General features: G+C 42.4%; 1 protein-coding gene across 3 annotated transcripts; it reads right to left on the reverse strand.

The window, feature by feature from the left end:
• Positions 1-435: 435 nt before the first annotated feature.
• LOC129848955 (ral guanine nucleotide dissociation stimulator-like 1) lies at positions 436-19,315 on the reverse strand. Of its 3 annotated transcripts, none has more exons than XM_055916028.1 (19): positions 18,961-19,315; positions 18,375-18,514; positions 16,405-16,621; positions 11,150-11,320; positions 10,818-10,966; positions 9,512-9,556; positions 9,255-9,424; positions 8,884-9,053; positions 8,501-8,788; positions 8,228-8,331; positions 7,953-8,037; positions 6,457-6,525; positions 5,425-5,511; positions 5,185-5,217; positions 4,852-5,069; positions 4,124-4,259; positions 3,587-3,859; positions 3,273-3,387; positions 436-3,045 (listed from the first exon to the last, which is right to left on the reverse strand). In XM_055916028.1, the coding sequence occupies exons 3-19, from the start codon at positions 16,588-16,590 to the stop codon at positions 2,891-2,893; spliced, it is 2,454 nt and encodes an 817-aa protein (XP_055772003.1). In that variant the 5' UTR covers positions 16,591-16,621; positions 18,375-18,514; positions 18,961-19,315; the 3' UTR covers positions 436-2,890. The 3 variants fall into 3 exon arrangements, with proteins under 3 accessions (XP_055772003.1, XP_055772004.1, XP_055772005.1); XM_055916029.1 differs by lacking the exon at positions 18,961-19,315 and adding an exon at positions 16,982-17,061 and having other exon boundaries at positions 18,375-18,565; XM_055916030.1 differs by lacking the exons at positions 16,405-16,621; positions 18,375-18,514; positions 18,961-19,315 and adding an exon at positions 13,698-14,078.
• Between the last annotated feature and the right edge of the window lie 1,681 nt (positions 19,316-20,996).

Genomic DNA, 20,996 nt, shown 5'->3' on the forward strand with positions numbered 1-20,996 from the left:
AGTGACAGTAAGGCATTTTAATTAAAGCAACATTTTAATAAAGCAATAAATAATGCATTAGTCTGTCAAACTCAATAAACAAAAACACTAAACAATCGAAGTAAACACATAGTGGAATTACCTTACCACACCCAAAACATTTCTTCAAACAGCATGGTTCTCCAAATGGTTCTCAGACACAGCATAGCAACGACACCACACAGTCTCTACAAACTTCAGGTACAAAAATGCTCACCTGCATACGTCTAAGGGACGCTTTTGTTTACTTTTTAACCGGTCCTTCCCTATTTAGTCCCAGTGGAAAGACTGACCAAAACTAATGTTCCTACCCTATCACAAATATCATGTAAAATAAAGCTATATTTTTTGCATGGACTAGGTGACAAATAGCATGGACTAGGTGACTAGTGTGTAAGATATAATGCAAAGTCAACATGAGTTGAGTATAATCTTTATTAATTAATATCCCATAGTTTAAAACAGTGACATTGAGAGAAAAGTGCTTGAATTAAAACACCCAACTATGTCTTACTATACTCGTGAGGACGTTTTGGGGACCAACAATGATTCCCATTCAAAATCCTATTTTCCCTAACCCCAACCCTAAAATAGCCTTTTTATAAGTGAGGACCGGCCAAACATCCTCACTTCTCTGAAGTTTTGTTGGTTTACTATTCTAGTAAGGACTTCTGGTCCTCACAAGTTTAGTAAAATGTACACACACGACAAATGTCTCTCCGAATAAAACACTAGGGGTTTCAGCTAAATCTTAAGCAGCACAAAAGGTCAATTCATGCTTGTTCTCTGTTGTCTCCCCATCTGACTTGTAAACAGTTCTACACTTCACAACACTATCAGCAATACCCACATTCACCAACCACCCACTGCCCTCACACCGGTAATGAATTCACCATAAATAACACCACCACATTCTGTGTCTTTCAACATCCACATTCAATGTCATTCTCATGTAGTCATGTCCCCACTGAAATCAAATGGGCCTGTTTTAACCAGGGGGGGGTTATCAGACATTGTTTGTGGGAAACACTCTCCCTCCTCCGCTCTCTTTTTCTGCATTTCTTCAGAAAGCCTGTAGTCATGTATAGAGTAACACAGTGTACAAAACAGTAAGAACACCCTCCTAATATTGAGTTGCACCACCTCCATTTCCCTCAGAACAACCTCAATTTGTTGGGGCATGGACTCTACAAGGTGTCGATAGCGTTCCCAGCAGCGTTGCAGTTCTTGACATACACAAACCAGGGTGCCTGCAATCTACTACCATATCCTGTTGAAAGGCATTTAAATTGTGTGTCTTGCCATTCACCCTCTGAATGGCACACAGACAATGCATGTCTCAATTGTCTCAAGGCTTAAAAAGCCAGAAACCTGTCTCCTCCCCTTCATCTACACTGATTGAAGTGGATTTAACAGGTGACATCAGGGATCATATCTTTCACCTGGTCAGTGTTGGAAAGAGTCCTTAATGTTCTGTACACTCTTTATATCCTTCATTTGACATTCAAAATAAACAGTCTGATAAGAGACTTAAAGTGCCATCTTCCTATTATAGTTAAGACATTAACCATAATGTACATTTACCAGGCACTGCACTGCCCCCTCCCTCCATTGAACAATTCAGACTCATAAAAATTACAAACAAATAACATCACTTTATAATTTGTCAAAGCTGAAACACTGAAATGCAACATAGTACTGAGAATAATTACTGAAACGATCTGGTCTATATACATATTGCTAATAACACTATCATATCTACTGTTGTTATTCATTTTTGTCTCGGTCTGTATGTATGTATATATATGTGTGTGTGTGTGTGTGTGTGTGTGTGTGTGTGTGTGTGTGTGTGTGTGTGTGTGTGTGTGTGTGTGTGTGTGTGTGTGTGTGTGTGTATGTATGTATGTATGTATGTATGTATATCTAAAGCCTATAGAACACATTCTGCTCCAATACTTAAATGCACCTTTCCTTCCTCACTTTCTGAAATGTTAGAACCGCGTACCCAGGGGTGTGGGCCATGTGAATGGTCATCCCCTCAGCACATACGGACTGCATCATTATGTGAGACCTACACCCCCCACTCAATCATGTTGGACACTTCCATCGATCCAGGGTCAATGACCTGCATGCCCTTTATGTTGGAAGATAACACACCTATTTGGAGAAGGGCGATTTCCTTCCTCCTTGTTCCTTTTCTTCACAAATAAGTAGATGCATAGTCCCTTGTGTTGATAATAGTCTTTGCTGTTCGGAGCTAAATTAATGACATGCAGAGCATTTGGAGTGTTGGTTCGATACACTGGTCAACATTCTAAAGTGCCATAGCATATTTGTTGACATTAGCTGGTGTTAGTCTTGTGTAGAAAATGGTTGTGGTTGATTTCTCATGTCTTCCATTGACATCCATATGGCTTCAATCCACCGAAGTGGATATAAGGCCACAAAATGTCTGCTTTCGTTACTTCAACTCACCTGTTCAGTTTCAATCTCTGAGTACTCCATCTTCCACATACTTATCCCCTCAAAACAGCACCTCTTGGCATATTTATCTCTATTGGTTTTCCATCCTTCAATATTGAACCTCCTGGAATACATCTAGTCCCATCCTTGAATCCATGAGTATCAAAATAATCTCCTTTCCAATGATGAGTCAACCACGTCCTGGTGCAGAAGCTTCATAATGGTGTTCACAATGCAAGTTCTCAGGCTGTGGCCAATGAAAGGCTTAAATGTGCATTTCTACCAAGCATTAGCAGCTAGCTCAGTTACAGTGAATACGCCATGGTTCCCGTGGGGCACAATTCTACTTCCACCCTTCTCTATTGCTGTAGTTCTCCCTCCAGACTAGGCAGAGGAGCTGTGGTGCCGTCTACTTGGCAAGGTGTCCCCTGCCCTGGGCCCCGGGGCTAGAAGAAGTGCCCAGGCGTCTGCTGTGGCTCCTCCAGCGCTGGCGGAGGACAAAGTCGTAGTTGGCCAAGGTGGCCATGGCGTAGAACACGTTGGCCTTGTCAGGGATCTGGAGTTCTGGTGGGAATATATAGATCAGTATGGGTTGTATGGGGATTATATTGAGTGCCATAGACCCCAAATGTGTATCAATAGACTATGGTGGTTTCTTTTCCTTGTCTCCTCTCCTTTATCTGTACTGATCAACAACAGAGGTGAACACAATACAAAATGTAGTTTAAAAGTGCAGAGGAAGAAAGGAGACAAGGGAGAGTAAGCATCTTTCCTACTCTGACTGCGCTCACCTTTGTCCTGGGACAGCAGCTGTGTGAGGCTGAAGTCTGTACAGCTCATGTTCTCCAGGTTGTGTTTGTCCAGGGCCCTCTGGATCACCTGAGGAGTGTGGTCCTGGCTGGTCAGCTAGACAAGAGGAACAGAGAGGCAAGGTTAGTAGAACACACTGGACATATAAGCTGCTTCAAGTGTACACTCTTATGGAGGTGGAAATCCCAATTATTATTACTACTACAATCTAGAAAATCAACTACCATCCCTAACCAGTGAAGAGAGAGATATACATTGGGGCACTTTAAGGGAGTATTTGTTAGAGTTCACTCACCAGAATGCTCTTATAGACATTGCCGTTGTTGCCGCACTCCACGCTCACCCTCACGATGCAGGAGTCGGCTACCTGCTTGTTATAGACGGGCTTAGAGCACGGAGGAGAGGAGGAGGAGCAACAGGAGGAGGAGGAAGAGCAGTCAGGACTCATGGCCGTAGAGGAGTAGGAGAGGTCGGGCTGGGAGGAGCTGCAGGAGGCGTTGGAGGGAGTGGGGGAGGTGGTGTTGGAGGAGAGGCCTTCAGACACGTTGTGGAGGGAGCCTGACAGAGACTGGGAGAGGAGGCATAATAAATGATCCATGCTAACTGGCTAATAACTGTTATACATAAACAAGGTCAACATATAACTTCGGACCTGGATTCAAAGAGTACTTTAGCTGTGCTTTATTGAGCTTGCCTGGCACATTGAAACCAATAGAATACAACCCAAAGTGCAAACACCACCCAAATGGCTCAATCAAAACGCAAAAAAATATTTGAAAGAAATCAAATATTTGAACCCAGATCTGATTGAATCCTGGACATGGTTATCTACCTTGAGTTTGACTCTGAGAGGAGATGGCTGTGGTGAGGACAGATCCTCCATCTCAGAACCACTGGAGCCTGATGACGACACACTGAGCTGGTCTGAATGGGTCTTTCTGCTGGAGACATCAGTGCCCGACAGCAACCTACACACACATGAACATGTAAAGTTCATTAAAGTGCTCACAAATACCTCAAAAACACTCACATGTTCAATAGAGCCGAGGTATCGACAGACACCCTGATGAAGGCATTAGCCAATATGCGCTGGTGTGTCTTAATAATGCTGTAGCCCACACAAAGGCTTTTTAACTTTCAAACCCACACGAGTGCCTGCTTTGATTTTTTTTACCACCACTTAACGATTTGTGGATATAATTTTTCCTTTAGCTTTTCAATGACTATTCCCCTCCAAGAGCACCTGCTGTTGTTTGGGAAAACCTGCAGGACTCTTGCTACTTCTTTTCCCTCAATAGATAAAGTATATTCCTAACATAGTCTTTGGCCAATGACAGGAGTGTATTCTGTATTTATTAGGATCCCCATTAAATCACTAAATATACGCCTGTCATTGGCTGAAGACAAAGAGATGACAGGAGTGGAATGTTAGCTAGAAAAAGACTGGTACCCAGCCTAGCTACAACACAGTGGAGTATTGTATTTGGGTGGCACGGGCTAAATAATACATTATGTCAGAAAGGGTTCTTGACATTTTGGCCATAGGAAGGTCAGACTTACGAGGCAAGCTTCTTGTTGAGCAGGCGCTGGCTCCAGGAAGAGGGCGAGTTTGGACAAGGGTCGACCGGATGCTCCAGAGCACGGGACAGCTCATAACTCTCCTGGTCATTGAGCATGGTGTGGTTCTGCAGCCAGGCTGAGATGGTCTGGTCTACCGGGAGGCTGTAGCAGGAGCAGAACGCCTGCAGCTGGCCGATCTGAGACAGGATCTCAAACTCCTGATAGAGGGAGGGAGGGAGGGAGAGAATGTCATGATACAGCCCACACACAGTACTGTATGGTTACTGAGATTAAAAGAAATGCTACCAAAAGCCACTAGGGGGTGACACTTACCCTTCTACGTTTCTCAAAGTTAATGAGGCCACCCTGTGAATTGGGATACAAATAGGATTGAAATGAGCTCACATATCAGACCATTGTAAATGCAGACAAATAATAGACAAGGAAAGTGGGTCATATAAATAGGAGTGAAAAGTTGGGATGTTCTGACCACCAAAAGGTCTAGGAAGGCCACATCACAGAGCCACACTCGTATTGAATGCATTGGGTTAGATATTAGAATTGTGATCTCACCTCTACTGTGTCTGTGAGTGCAGTATCCAGCATGGTGAGGACTGTCAGGTAGGTGCCCAGGTAGGGGACTACACCACTGGTTGGGCTCTTTTTGAGGGACGATAAGACACTACGTCATACAGCAGCCTATCCTAGATTATACACTCGTCCCAAATGGCTCCCTATTCCTGCACAGTGCACTCAATTTTCACCAGAGCCTTGGTCAAAAGAAGTGCACTAAATAAGGAGCCATTGGGACACGTTCTAAACAATGTAAATAGTTTATATTGTGTGAAGGACAATGGGATGGTACGTCATAAAACAGTTCACAGCGATTGTGTTTATACAGAATCATCATCACCTAACCTTTATATAACATTGACCTGATGATGATCCACAATGACTAAAAAGGGTCTAAGTTAAGTTAACTTTGTACAACGTAAATTCAAGTGTCATTAAAGTGTGCAAAAGACAAGTGTTGTGATTTGAGCTGACTAAGAGTTTCCACTGGACGAGAGGATGGAAATTAAAAGGAGGAAGGTTGGAACGGAGAGAGATCTATATTAGAGAATCACTGTGTAACCCAAATGGCACCCTATTCCCTAAATAGTGCACTACTTTTGACCAGAAAGTATTGCAATATATAGAAAATAGGGTGCCATTCGGGAAGCATCCAGTATCACAGACAGAGGCTGCATGTAACTTGTTTCAGAGAAGTCGAAACTAGGACGGGTCAGGACCATTAAGGGGTATTCCTACCTCACTTCCTCTTTTCGCTCTAAAGTATTAGGAAGAGACTTGTTTGCTGAGCTAACAGTATTATTTTAGTCTTCTCCACGCATCTCGTGCTCTGTGGTCCAAAGTCAAAGAATAAGGAAGCCACATAATGTCGGCCGATTTGAATGGATTCGCACGATTGTTGTGGACAGTAACTGAATATTATCAGCATTCTAGCTGTTCATACAATATACTGTAGGTGCTCAGTCAGAAGTTCTATAATTTCAGTCCAGATCATGTTAGAACACCTAAACCACGGGCAGGAAGTAGTCTTACCATCTGTTTAGACATGGGACACAGCTGGGGTGACTTGGGGGCGGCGTTGTCATCCGGCTGGCTGCCATCCTAAAGAACAGCAAAAACAACAGTCACATTAGGCTTGGTATAAAATGGGCACGGAAAAATCAATCAATTGCCATCCATTAGCCAAGAATCAATAAAGTCCTCTAAAAGGTTCCTACACATGAGTGCTTGAAATAGCGTGCATTATTCACAGTCACACTACCTGCATCTACTTGTTTTGGGCTTAAACAAGTACATGGAGTTTGATATATGATGGGTGGGGCAATCATTGCAAGCCAAATAGCTGTTCTATAATACTTCCTTGTACAGTGAGTGCAGTACATAGTTAAGTTATTAATTAACTACTTAGTTCTAGTTATTATTGGGTGTGGTGTCTGATTGGTTGTCCCCCGTCATGATAAGGCTGAGATTGAATCACCTATAAAACCCAAGCACACACCCTTCTTCAGACAATCAGCCAGTGGTGGCTGGTGGTACTTTAAATGGGTGGACGGGCTCATAGTAATGGCTGGAACAGAATTAATGGAATTGTATCAAACACCTGGTTTTCCATGTGCTTAATACCATTCCATTAACTCCATTCCATCCATTATGAGCCATCCTCCCCTCACCAGCCTCCTCTGGAAATCAACACATACCAAGTCACCTCCGCCTGGTAATAGATGTTGCTAGTTTTACCCGGAGGCGTGTGTGAGTTCAGTCAATGCGGTGTGACTCAGTGTGCCCAGCCCGAAACTGGCAGTCATATTGAATACACCACCTTTAGATGTGGGCCGTTTACAAAGCCAACAAGTAAAAGTGAATATAATATGATAGACAGTGCTATCGGATATCACTGACCCCATTTGATTGTGTGGCCAAAGTATAAAGTACAATGGCTCTTTTGTTCTGAAGTGTACACTTCCGATATGATAACAGCCCTATCATTATACTGTATTAACACCCATATCAGTCATTTAGCTGGCGGCAAGTAGCCTAGCAGTTAAGAGGGTTAGGCCAATAACTGGAAGGTCGCTGGTTCGGATCCCTGAGCTGACTAGGTGAAAAATCTGTCAACATGCCCTTGAGGATGGCACCTAACCCTAATTGCTCCGGATAAGTGCATCTGCTAAATTACTAAAATGTAAATGAAAAAAAAAATGCTTTTTCCACCTGAGTAGAACAGTAAATGTTGCTACTCAGATGGAAAATGTATTTTTAAGTGGTGTTCTTACTGTTGAACTCTACGGTTGTGGTGCCATTGTGTTTATTTTTTTTAATTGAACCTTTATTTAACTAGGCAAGTCAGTTAAAAACAAATTCTTATTTACAATGACGGCCTACCGGGGAACAGTGGATTAACTGCCATGTTCAGAATTACAGATTTTTTTTTAACCTTGTCAGCTCGGGGATTCGATCCAGCGACCTTTTGGTAACTGGCCAAACGCTCTAACCACTACCATTCTTTGGTTCTATTCTGTGGTTCTTACCTCCACCAGGATCTCTCTGCTGGTCAGAACACAGTTCTCATCTGGGAACGTCTCACACAGCTGGTCGAAACAGGCCATACAATCCCTAAAATAAAATTAATTGTCAGTTTTCAGAAATGTGCAGTATGCATCTCAGCCACCATATTCAGGGTTGCTTTCCACTCAAAGAAGAATATCAAAGTGGTTTTCAGTTCAGAAGTAGAGTAAATCTGGGTCTGAGAACTTACCCTGGCTGACAAAATGTAAACCTGCTACCGTGCCTCTGCATATCTCACCTGTTGACGGCAGCCCAGCTCTTCTTGAGGCGGTACACAGCGTTGGACTGCAGGGCTGACAGGATGGCTCTCAGAGAGGAGAAGTTCTTCAGCATTCTGCACTCCTACAGAGGGCAGGACCGAACACAATGCCTACATTTAGCCACTTAAGAAACAGTTTTCCTGTTGCTTTCCTAAATATCTAAAAAAATACAAATTAAGCTAAACATGTCTCCAAAGATCTCAACATGTAGATAAATATATGTTCTATGTATACCATCTGGACTTGCTGACCTGTGCTATGGCGATCCACCGCTCTATCACCCTGGCCCTGAGGGTGGGGCTGGTGTGGGGGAGGAGAGGGGAGCTAGGGGCCGTAGACGGACTCGGGGTTGAGGAGGAGACAGAGATCGGAGAAGTTGACGAGGAGCACAGCAGGGAGGTGATGACCCGGTTGGTGACAGCATTGAACTGGGCGATGGTGGCGCGGACGGTGGGCGCCACGTTGCGGCTCTCCTTCTTGTCCCGCTGAGACCAGACACAGCCCAGGCACTGGAATGGGACCACCTTGATGAAGAGGTCCTATAGGAAGGAGGGAAATACACTTTGTAAGCTTTGTCATTCATGCGGAGTGATTGAACAGAAAGGGTTGGGTCATAAAGATGATTAACACTTACAGCGTCCAATTGTGTCAGCTGCTCTGCCACTTCTATGACAGGGAAGTCCATAAAGTCTCCAGTCACCTCCTTCGGTACTTCCTCTCCTGATCCCTCCTCTCCTGACCCCTCCACTTTCTGCTGACAATCACTATTATCTATTGGTGAAGACTGATGCAGACTAATGCGATCTAGGAAGAAAATAAGCAAAATCACAACTTCTAAGACTTCTACTGGTGAGGTAGGATGCAGTTTTTTGCTTGTGAGAGAAAGGGGCAAGCATAAAAACTTGAAACAGCGAGGTACTACCTACATTTGTCCAATATAAACCCAGAGTTTGATTTCTGTTGAAAAACGTTTTTCTACGGTTTGCCTTACTGAATGCTACCAACCTTCTTCCTGGAGCTTCTTGAGCAGCGTCTCAGCTGTTTGTGCGAGGCGACGGAAGGCGAGGCGGTGGCGGAGGTGGAAACAGAGCAGCCTCAGGGAGGGGTGCCGAGGGGGTTCCCTGAAGTCCTCCTTGTGTTCCTCTAGCCAAGTTCTGATCAGGGGCACCAGGGTGCTGGAGGAGGGGGGGTGATTAATATCAAGGGTGTTTTATGGTAAGAAGACATTGTAGAAGTAGTTGAGAGAGTGAAGTTCCTCATACCTCCTTGGGCAGACTGTGTTGTCCAGGTTGGCAATCATATCATCCCTATGGAAATAGAGACATGCAGTACTTAGAAAAAACCTGAATGTTTGCTCAATGGTTACTGCGCATACAAGGGATTTAGGGGTACAAAGCAATGTTTTGACCAACATGGTCTTTGTCAAAGAAATAGTTGGCCCTCTGCTACTCTCCTCCCACACCATGAATCTGACAAGCAAGAGAAGCCCTTTACTAACATATAAACTACAGAGACCTGACCTTCGGCGGAAAGCCCATTGCTGTCAATTACAATCCATGTGCCCTGGGGCTAGCATATGGTGACATCAGTTTCATAAGGAAGCCTGTTGCTACCAGCACTGCAGAAATGAGGATGACTGCTTAACAACCAATTAATCATTATCTCTAGGGTTCTAAATGTCATAGGTCAAAGCAGATAGCATTAAACTCCAGTAAAAGGCTAACTACTGAACTGGTAAAGGGTCTTACTAGTCGATAGCTCAGAAAAGTTCAATACAATATCACAGAATAAGGTTCCCAGATTTTCCAGAAATCCCAGTTAGAGAATTCCTGGATATCGTGAGGGAATAAACAGGAGATGCAGGAATCCTCCAACTATGATATCTGGAAAACCTCAGTTTTATTTTTTATTTATTTTTGCATAAAATATTATGAATAACCTATGAGGCAGCATTTTTAAAAAGGAGTCTTTAGACATTCTTGTTGGACCCGTCATGTGGTAGGTAATTAGGAACCGGTTAGGCAAACTCATAACTGAGTGACTGACGCCTCCCACAACATCACACAAATATGTATGGGGTGAAACTGAATTATTCAAACTAGGAAAGACTTACAACATTAGACTGGTAGTCCTACATCATGCCAGATGCCTTCCAAATATTTTTGAAAGAGGTGCAACCAAAGTGCAGCCTCGGAGATTAGTCAGAGGTTATTAGTCTGATAAGAATTCAGGTCATTTTGTATGGGTCCTATCTAGGCCAAGGACTCCAGGCAAGACTCAAGGGTTTACTTCACAAGATGTCTTTAGTCAACTGTTTTCAATGACTTTTCCTACTTACAAAAACACATGCATGTAAAAATTATCTTAACAGTAAGTGTCTGCTAAATACATGATCATATCACAAAACATTCAGAAGTAACATAGCATCATATAATCTCTGTAACCATCTCACCTCTGGAAGAGCAACAGCACAGTGCCACATACTGAATTACATTTGGGTTAAATGCATGTTGCTCTGAATAACAACAAAAAACAACAACCACCATGAAATCCTATTCTGTGTCTCACCTCTGGAAGAGCAGTTCTATGAGTGTGTTGGTGGTGGTGAAGGTTCTGTAGGTGGACAGAAACACTCTGACATAGTCAGATTCCTGGTGTTCTGAGTCCAGCAGGTGGGTTACCAGGCGCTCCAGGGTCCCCGCTTTCAACCGACGCACCTTCAATCAAATACAAATCCACTTTATTCATTATTAACTTTTTACATTAGCAGTTGTCGCAAAATGCTTGTCTCCCTCTCCCTACATCTTTCCCTTTCTCCGCCTCTCTTGTCCTTTGTCTATCCCCAGTCTGTCCTTCTCCACATCTCTCTCTGATCATTCATTCTCTCAAAGTGCTTTTACCTTCACTGTGTGGTACTGGATGAAGTTGAAAGCCGATGGAGTTGACTGGGACATAGTGAGAGGCTCTGAGGGGTCCTGGGTGGAGGGGCTGGGGAGCACAGGCTCCCTACATAGCGTTATGCCGAACACGGCCCCCTCTTCCACCTCCTCCCCCCACTCCTGCACTGGGTCCTGGTGGGAGACAAAGGCAGTGGAGGTGAGACTTCAATATAATAGTAATTGCACATTAAGGGTTGTTGACATTAGCCAAAAGTGCCATAACACACAGAATTAATCAAAATGGGTTTGCCGGTCCTACTAAATTCACATAGACGTTCAACTTCAACGGCAGTGAAGTGGCCTACATTTTCCTCATGCTCTGTGACACAAACACCACCAGAACAAATGTAGAGATCTTCACATTCAAAGCATTCAGGCAATGAGCAGTTTAAGTGAGAAGGTTAGGCACAGCTACGTCAATAGCACCGTTCCACAGATACTGCTTTCAAACAACATAGAATTCTCAGTTCAATCTATGCAGGTACTGCAGAGGCATCAGTTAGTCTGTCTAGCAGCTGGTATGAGAGCTTTTTAAACATTGATTGCACATCTCACAATGTTAAGGGATCAAATGTAAAACGTGTGGCACATTTTTTAGCTAGACATCCATCTATGCAAATTTAAATGCTGCAGAGGTACCTGTTATTAGACTGCATGCCTGTACAGCAACAGGTATGTGACGTCATTAAATAGATATTATACATTCACAATGTATAAGGACCTAAATGTCAACGTGTGGCATGTTTTCAGCAACAGGGGAATTTCCTATACTGTATGATTATATCCCATCTGACTGGTATGAGAGCACATTATACATTTTGAAATGTATACTTGCTAGTTATAGACCTGTATGTCTAAAATGTGGAACGTTTTTAGCAAGACATGTGCAACATCGTTGCTCCCTCCACTCAAGCTATACTACATCAACTCCCATTCCATCACCCAGAGCAAAGTAAAGATAATATTCAATCTCCATCAAAGAGAACCACAATGGAAATACGTTTAAGTTCTCAACGTTTTTTTAAATGCATTGCATCCATGTGTTGTTCAATTGTGCTATTAAAATGGTCAAATAAATACAATTGCAAAAAAATACCATGCCATTTCCTTCTCTTTTGAAGAAGACGCCGACGTATGGTGTTAAAACCAACCAAACACCATTTCACACAAAGGGTACATCCCAAATGGCAACCTATTCCCTATGGCCAAATGGCAACCTATTCCCTATGGGCCTTGGTCAAAAGTAGTGTACTATATAGTGAATAGGGTGCCATTTGACACACATCCACACTTCCTGACATACAGAAGGAGATCCACATCGCCCACATTAGCCCAACATCCCATAGACTAGACAGAGGTTATACCCTCACCATGTAACCAGAGGATCAGGTTTCAGTTTCACTGATAGGGCAGAGTGTAGAGTGGGTAGGGTGTGGTGCTACCAGCTCTGTAGCCCCTAGACTTTGACCCGACTGGGTAGGTAGACAGAAGACCCTACCCAGACCTGTAGCTTTTAGACAAAGCAGAACTCACTGTATCCATGGGGCCTGCCTACCCATGCACTGGAGAGCACTACAGTACCTCTCAGTATCTCTGAGTTCTGTTCACGTCGGTAACAAAATCGGAGTAACACATTTCAGTAACATCTAGCAGTTCTCAGTCCCTGGAGAGAGCCCATGAATTCCATATAATAACTTCTAGGGTGAAGATTCTAGCTAGTATCCCACTGACACACAATGGAGAATCAAGCCATAAATAGAGGATGAGGAAACAAGGAAGTTTCCACGCGGTCAGACATGTTGGATCTGAGTCATATAGCTGGCAACGTCCAAACTCTCCCTATATCTGTCTCTGGTTGATGCTATTCACAGCCACTAAAAGCCTGTCGATATCCATAGTCTGTCGTAAAGAACATTGACAGGCTCCAAATGACTGTTTTGTTGTCATTATACAACACCTAATGGAGTCTGGCTGGCTGCAGAGGGAACGAGAACAAACGCCACTATTTACTGTGCCCTCCATATCTGTGTCCTCCATATGCCAGACATGCAAGTTTTGTTGATAACTCTCCATGGTACACTGGTCTGGACCAATAGGCACCCTCAATGTTCTGTCCCTGTCTGGTGTGTGAACACATACACACAAATGCACTTTCAAAATAATCAAAAAATTACATAAAAACCAAAATATGAAATCTTGAAGACAATATTGAGTTAAAGTTGTGATTACACTATATGGAAAACAAAATAATATTAGCAGGAAAAATCACAATATGGTCCTATAATAATAATTTTGATTCTTGCTTTGTCAGTAAATGTATTAATTATTTGAAAAATTATGAAGGTTTAATTATTTTAGGCTATTGTTTTTTTAAAATAGTAAAATCTCACAGGATAAAAGGCTGTGTAATTAATTGATTGTATGCGACAAAAGTAGACCAAGTAGTTTAAAAGAACAGAGACATTTCAAAAGAAGTACAGTAAGCAATGAATAAAGGTAAAACTAATACCATTGACAAACGCCATTTCCCCATATTTCCCAGTCGTTTTAGTTGATGAAAGAAGGTAAAGTTTCCAGTAGTTTAGGGAGCCATTTCTTCTGTTTTGCTGCTGGTAGATACTGATATTACAATGAAGTAATCCGTGAGGGACCGAAATAAATTATTGGATGGCCAGTAGCCTAGTTCCGCAAATTACCTGGGATGTCGCTGATCCGACCAAAATAACAATTCTGAATTTCGTATAATAATATAGAGTATATTTTGTATACTGTATCAACTCAAACGACAATAATAGATGAATATACTTCTAAGCAGACTTCAAACTCGATAGCCTAGCCGCTACACAGCCTGTCTGTGTGAGCTTCGCTGTGAGCTGTGCGACAGCCGGTTTCTGTGCAAGTCGCAGTGACTGATTGCACCTGAGCGCGAGAGCAGAGGCTGTACTAGCAGGTGAAGGCAGGGCGGAAATCTCGATACCACGCGCTTTTACGTCAACAGATTTGGTGATAGCAGTGTCACAAACTGACAGTAACAGGCCATGTCATTCACAACTTTCACACTTGTAATGTTTTTTTGATTATTTAGGCAAATTAAAATAATTTAAAACAATGGAATAAACAAACATTTGCACCATCTTTGTAGGTATAAATGATGTCTGATTACTGTAGGCCTACTATAGCCATAAAGGGAACATTTGCGTTTTTCCCTTAAATGCATTAATCCACTTTCTATTCTCTAGGTACAGTATGAGCTTTTTGCTATTAGTGTTTTGGGAATTCTGAGTCTGAGAAAATTCTGAGAGAATTATTCAGGCAAGAACCATGTGCTTCTCAGGTGACTGCTCCTGGTATCTCCTTCATACCTTACTGCCACTATTCTAAAATCCAGTCGGGACAGTTCTCAGGACTGCTCTCAAACCATGGTGTCTGTAGGAGGTATGGCATGGTTGGAAATTCCACAGAAAAACAAGTCTGTTTTGTTCCTATTGAGTCTTCCAAGCCAGTGTCACCTGTTGCTGTCCTTTTCTACTGGCTGGCTGAAAGTTCCAAAATGACTTAGAAGCAGACCATATTTATCATTTGGTGAAGAGAAACATGTAGGGTTTCTGTTGAGCTGAACAGTAGCTCTATAGTCCCAATGTTCTTATAGCCTTGACTTGTGTGAGCCAGAACGAACAGCTCATATAGCAGGATCCTATCTCCTGTTTCTGTAGTGTGAGGCAGCTTAATGTACAAGTACCCCCCCTGGACAGGACACTAGTCTATCGCAGGGCCTTACCACCAACATATCTCCTTTATTCTGATTACCACTCGAGACGCATCGGGTACCGTTTTTACAGTCTTTGGTATGACTCGGCCAGAGATCGACCTCCCAACCTTTCAGTCTCAGGGCGGACAAGTGTACTCATATCTGAATATAAAATTTTCGCTGTAGTCTAATCTACTTTTATCCCTAAATTGTCCCAATGAGAAAGCGCCTTGACCGCCCAATGATAAAGTGTCAACCATCTCTAGCTCAGCAGATGGCGTTTGATCAATGGCGGCTTCTATTATAAACCCCCCTCATTAGCAAACATTGGGTTTCAAAAGGGGAGAATGGGTAACTGTTGCTTAATGAGTTCCCCCCCCCCCTCTCCTCTGAATATCTGAACCATGGCCATCCAATGCCACACTCTGCCAGTCCAGAGGCACAAAGAGAATGAGAGGGGTAGCCGAGGGGGCAGGGTGAATAATTAACGTTAATGAGACACAGTGAATTCACAACAACGCACAACAATTGTCCGATTAGATGACTTCATAACAAATTCATCTCGATTTTGTATAATCGATGACATGAGTAAACTGTCTTTTTGGAACAATATTTTTGTTGGTATGAAATACGGTTTACAACTGTGGGACATGTCCAAATGATAGCCCTTATCAGAAGAGGCATGTTAAAACCAGCATGCTTCAGAAGTGACAGACACTTCCTGGTGGACTTCCTTCCTCCTCAGTGTCAAAATAGCTACTGTGTTCAACAACACAAACTACTGAAGAAAAAGGAAACAAAAGGCAGCAGCCTACATGAGAACAACATCTGCTCTGACGTAAAACCACCGCACACTGAGGTAAATGACAGTTGTTATACAGCACAGTGATGACCCCTCCCTCTTACCATTTACGCAGTAACCTAACCTAGACAGTAAAGCTGGCCCCTATAAATCTCAACCCTAGCTCTACAACTGACGTCACTGGAGATGTCAGGCTCTTATAAATCAATCCTGGTAAGAGGAAGCTTCCAAAAGTAAGGCAACTGGATATTCTGACACAAGAAAAGTGTTTTCATGTCATATTCAGGAGGCTCCCACTCACTGGTTTCACTTGCCAAGTCCCTGTAGGTCTAATACCTGACATTTATATGGTTTTAATGGAGCTACCAAGCTAACTGACTGCTCAAATGTGTATGCACAATAACTGTATAGGGTATCAGTCAGACCAAACCCTTCAGCCTCTACACAGAGACTCAAGCAACTCTTTACCTAACTGGAAGGGGGAAACACCATGCCACCAAATCTAACCTCCTAAATTAATACATTACCATTTGATAGGTACTTTACACAATACTGAGTCAGAGGATTAAAGGTCTGTCTACGCATTGACACTCAATGCAACCCACTCCACTCTCTTTGGCCCTTAGCTATAACGAAAGGGCAAACATCACCTTTTCACCAACTCACCTCAGTGACCTCTGTTTCCAGCAGCTGGAAGCGCCTCAGCCAAAGCCCCGGCTCCATGTCCGTCAGGACGTCCACACGGTGGGTGTGTCGAAGGCACAGCAGTCTCTTCATCCTGCCTACCCGGGCTCTCAGGCCCCTGCCCTCCCCTTCTCCTCCACAGAGAGATAGTGTAGACCGCATCCTCATCCACAGGTAGTAGAGTCATCAAGGTTCTCACCTGACAAGGGGAGAGTAGAGAGAGCCCTTAACCACCACACTATAGTACAACTATGTAGGACAAGTGACAATGAATGAATGATAGGTAGTCTATAGTCTTAGTAGTCTCACTATAGTCTATAGTCTATAGTCTCACTATAGTCTTCTACAGGACAGAATGAAAGTCATGCTTTGTTATGTTACATTCCAATACTTTATTGACAATTGTCTAGGAAATTCAATAATTTTATGTTGCAAGGAAGAGGTTCAATAAAGAAGACAAAAGAGTCATTCAACAGTACAGTACTTTATGGGGATTTCTTAGTGGCATTTAGAGGACTGGATAGCAAATATTTTGGAACATTGACTTCCTGTACATTACCCTAACATATTCATTGGTTCATAGAAGCACAATGATGTCCATTTTCTGACCCAATTCTATGAAAAGGGAATGCTGTCCACCTTTAAGAACAGGAAAAATACAAAAAATAAGTTTAGAAAACTCCTCCAGTCAATCTATGAAACCATGACCAAGTCAATCAAGAAGTCCCTGTCTGTCTACATAATCGCTGCTCTTTCCAGGACCGACAGGCTTTGTTCACTCTAAACCCATATAATCCTCTGTTGACTACACACCTTTGAGGCATTAACATAAGTGACAAAATATTATGGTTACAGTTTTGTCGTCACTTAAGTTGATCTAAATAATGGTCCACAATAGTGTACTGTGTGAACATGAGTGAGGCTGGTCATACACACCAATCTGATTCACTATAGTCTTTTACATGCATCTCAACCCGTCCCTTCACCCAAACGTGTAGACAACACATAGCCTGGTGCTTCTGTAGACAACTTAATGGCAATGAACACACAGAGGAGTTGACTGAAGAACAAACAGACTATATTACCAGGCTAGGAAACACAAATATAAAGTACAGTAACTTAATGCATTTGATTGGTGAGCTTTTCCTTAACCACAGTTTAACAGATCAGCCCAGATTCATCGTTGGAGCCATGATGGATGTACAGTTTCTCTCTGAGTAATGAAAATAACATTCCATACAGGGAAACTGTGTTGAGATGCCATATGATTTGGCAAGACTACAAACAGATCTGAGAACCACCCAGCCTTTTCTTGCTAAGACAGATGAAGTAAATACAAACAGTACAGAAGATATGTTGTGCCAACAAGAAGATGCCAGACAACATGTGTTGTCACAACATGCCCTTTTATAAATGGGGCTTCTTTTACCAGCTTTACAGAGAAATAGGAAAAGGAGGCATAGCATGACTTAGGCTACCTATAATAATAATAATAACACAGCTATTTTTACCCATATAATCCTTTGACTCCACGCCTCCATCTTTGAGTCATTAATAACATAAGTGGTGCCAAAAATAAACACAATCAAATATTTAGAAGTCAAAATGGAATGATCACTCAGTGATTGTTGATTGTACTGATTGGTGCTTAAAGAACTTATGGTTACATTTTGGCTGCCATTTGGGTTGAATTAAATAATGCTCCACAATAATGTATGAACATGAATGACACTACTGGTCATACCAATCTGATTGACTATAATATTTCACATGCATCTCAACCCGTCCCTTCCCCCCAAAAGGTCTAGACAACACATCGCCTGGACCTAGACTTTAAGAGTTCCTTAGCCAACTCTTCATGGCAATGAATGAACACAGGGAGGAGTTGGCTAAAGCAAAAACAGACTCGATTCCCAGGCTAGGAAACACAAATAGAAAGTACAGTAACTTACTGCGTTCGATTGGTAAGCGTCTCCTAAACCGCAGTTTGACAGATCAGCCCAGATTCATCTCTGGAGCCATGATGGTTGTACAGTTTCTCTCTGAGTGATGACAAGAGCATTCCATACAGGGAAACTGTGTTGATGGGGAGCTTGGAGATGGAGAGAGTGGCAATGAATGGTCACTCAGTGATTGTTGATTGTACTGGTTGGCGCTTTAACAGCTAACTATGGAGAGAAAGGGAAAGAGAGGAAGAAGGGCAGGTGGTCCCCTTTTTTCTCTTTCCCTGCTCCCCTCTTCTCCATTGTGTAATACGGTCCTGTATAAGTAATCTGTTGATTACAGATCTGTCAGGTCCAATATCTTTCCGCTTAACTTATCTCTTCATTAAAAGTGAGCGAGCCCCAACTCTCTTTTGTTTTCTTGTTGGCAAACCATCAACACTGGAGAGATGAGCCATGCTACTGGCTCTCTGTGTGCACCGTGCCTGTATTTCTGGCAATTAATATATAAGGAAATACTAGGCCTAAGGCCTACAACTATTAAGATTAAACCGTTTTTGACCTTCAACTATATAGACAATAGTTTGTTTCTTACCTGCGAATATCCCCGGACATTACATGTTTGCATTGTTTTTTAACCAGGGCTGATCGCATGTTTCATTATCATTTCACATGATGGTCATTTCATAAACATTGGTTTGATTAGAAGTCCATCCATACACACTGGCCTCATTGACAGAGTGTGTGGAGTGGAAGGGTAGATCACTTTAGAAAAACACAGGTGTACAATGACTAATTGATTGCCTAGCTAATTATCTTAAAGAGGGAGGGTACCTGTTGGTCTCCCTCTCGCTCTCTCTCAAGTCATCAGGTTGAATAAGGGCATAAGGTAGCGTGCCTTGAATGATGTTCAGACAGGTTGTTAGAACATTCTCTTTAAGAGAATGAAAAATGTAATTTGGGAGATGTGTCTCATTGGCTATGTTCACACAGGCAGCCTAACTCACAAAATATCTGAATTAGGCTGCCTGTGTAAACCTATGAGTTTTATATCCAAAACTAAGATTGAAGGCACGCAAATCAGGAATATTAACGGTATAGGCCTATACATGAAAAGTGAAAATGCTTCCAAACCTTATTCCTTACGATGAATTTGTTTACAGGTATTTTTTAACATTTATGAATGTTATTCAATGAGTTTATATTGGCTATAGCAGTAAAGGCCAAATTCAATATTACATTTGTTTTTGTAATACAGTTACACTTTTAAGAATGAAAGCCTGTTGTATTAGATGAAGTGCCCTTTCATATAGACCACATGGAGAATTCAATAAAACTTCAAAAATGTATTTCACATTCGATCTATTCATTTCATGTGTAGGCTAATGGGTGTGTCTGTGTGTATGGTGTGAGAGTAACCAATGGAAACCTAGCCCAAGCTCTGTATTAGGCCCTTTGAAATGAAGTCAATATTGTTTCCTGTTAGGAGAAAAAAACAACAAGAATTAAAAAAATACACACCCATTATGCCCTGGCCTTTGTTCTGTCTCTCTGCTTGACATTCACCTCTTACCCTCTGTAACTGCATTTAGACACACTGCGTCATAACTTCAGAAACGTCAAACGCCCAATCTAAAGCAAGCACATCCTTCTTTCTTGTTGCGTCTGTGGAAAAAAATGTACTGCTTAAACATTGGTCGCTAAGGCCTGTTACAGCCCTTTGAGTATCAATAATGAAATATCTGATAGAATTGCAGGTGCTGCAAAACTACAAAAACTACTAATTGAAACCTGTTCTCAATAACCAAGCAGGACTAAAGCGATTTCCAAGTATGTTTCTTCTCTGTACTCTTACAGTACACTGTCTGGAACATGTTGTGCACCATGCATGCCAGGCACTCATACTGTCAAACTCACACAACAAAGAACGTTTAATCCCAGTGACTCATTGTGCTGGTTTGAAAAAGCTTTTGTCCCTCACCCCCAGCTGTCTGTCTGTCTGTCTCGTTACATAAGTCACACAGCCAGCATAATGTGAGCGAGCATGGAGAGAAGAAGGAAGAGAGAGGGACGGAGAGGAAGAGAGAGAGGGAAGGAGGGGAAGAGATAGGGAAGGACGGGAAGAGAGATAGAGACAGAGAGATGGAGGGAGGGGAGCGAGATGGAGGGGAGAGAGAGAGACAGAGAGGGGAAAGGAGAGGAAGAGCAAGAGCGAGAAGGAGGGGAAGAGAGAGACAGAAAGAGAGGGGGGAAAGAGTGAGACAGAGAAAGAGGGAGGGAGGAGAGAGAGAGCGAGAGTTCTTGGACTTGCATCTCTGATTCTACGATATGAGGAAAGGTTGTCCCATCAACAAAGTGTTGGGAGGAGATGACAGTGTCATTAGTCATAGTTCAACTCAAGCACTAACAACTGGGTTGTTACACCAAATGAGTGTCTTTTGCATCCCTTTGATATTTTAAGTAGAAATTGTGCATCAATATTGAATTTTAAAAGCCTGTTATATTAAATGAGGTGCCCTTTAGTATAGACCACATGGAGAATTTAATAAATCTGACTAACTAGTGCCAAAATGTCTCTCCGTGCATCCTCTGTGACTTCTAGGAAGATTTTAACTCACTTAACCCCAACAT

The sequence above is a fragment of the Salvelinus fontinalis genome, unplaced genomic scaffold (genome assembly GCF_029448725.1).
Source record: "Salvelinus fontinalis isolate EN_2023a unplaced genomic scaffold, ASM2944872v1 scaffold_1294, whole genome shotgun sequence".
NCBI classification, from domain to species: Eukaryota; Metazoa; Chordata; class Actinopteri; order Salmoniformes; family Salmonidae; genus Salvelinus; species Salvelinus fontinalis.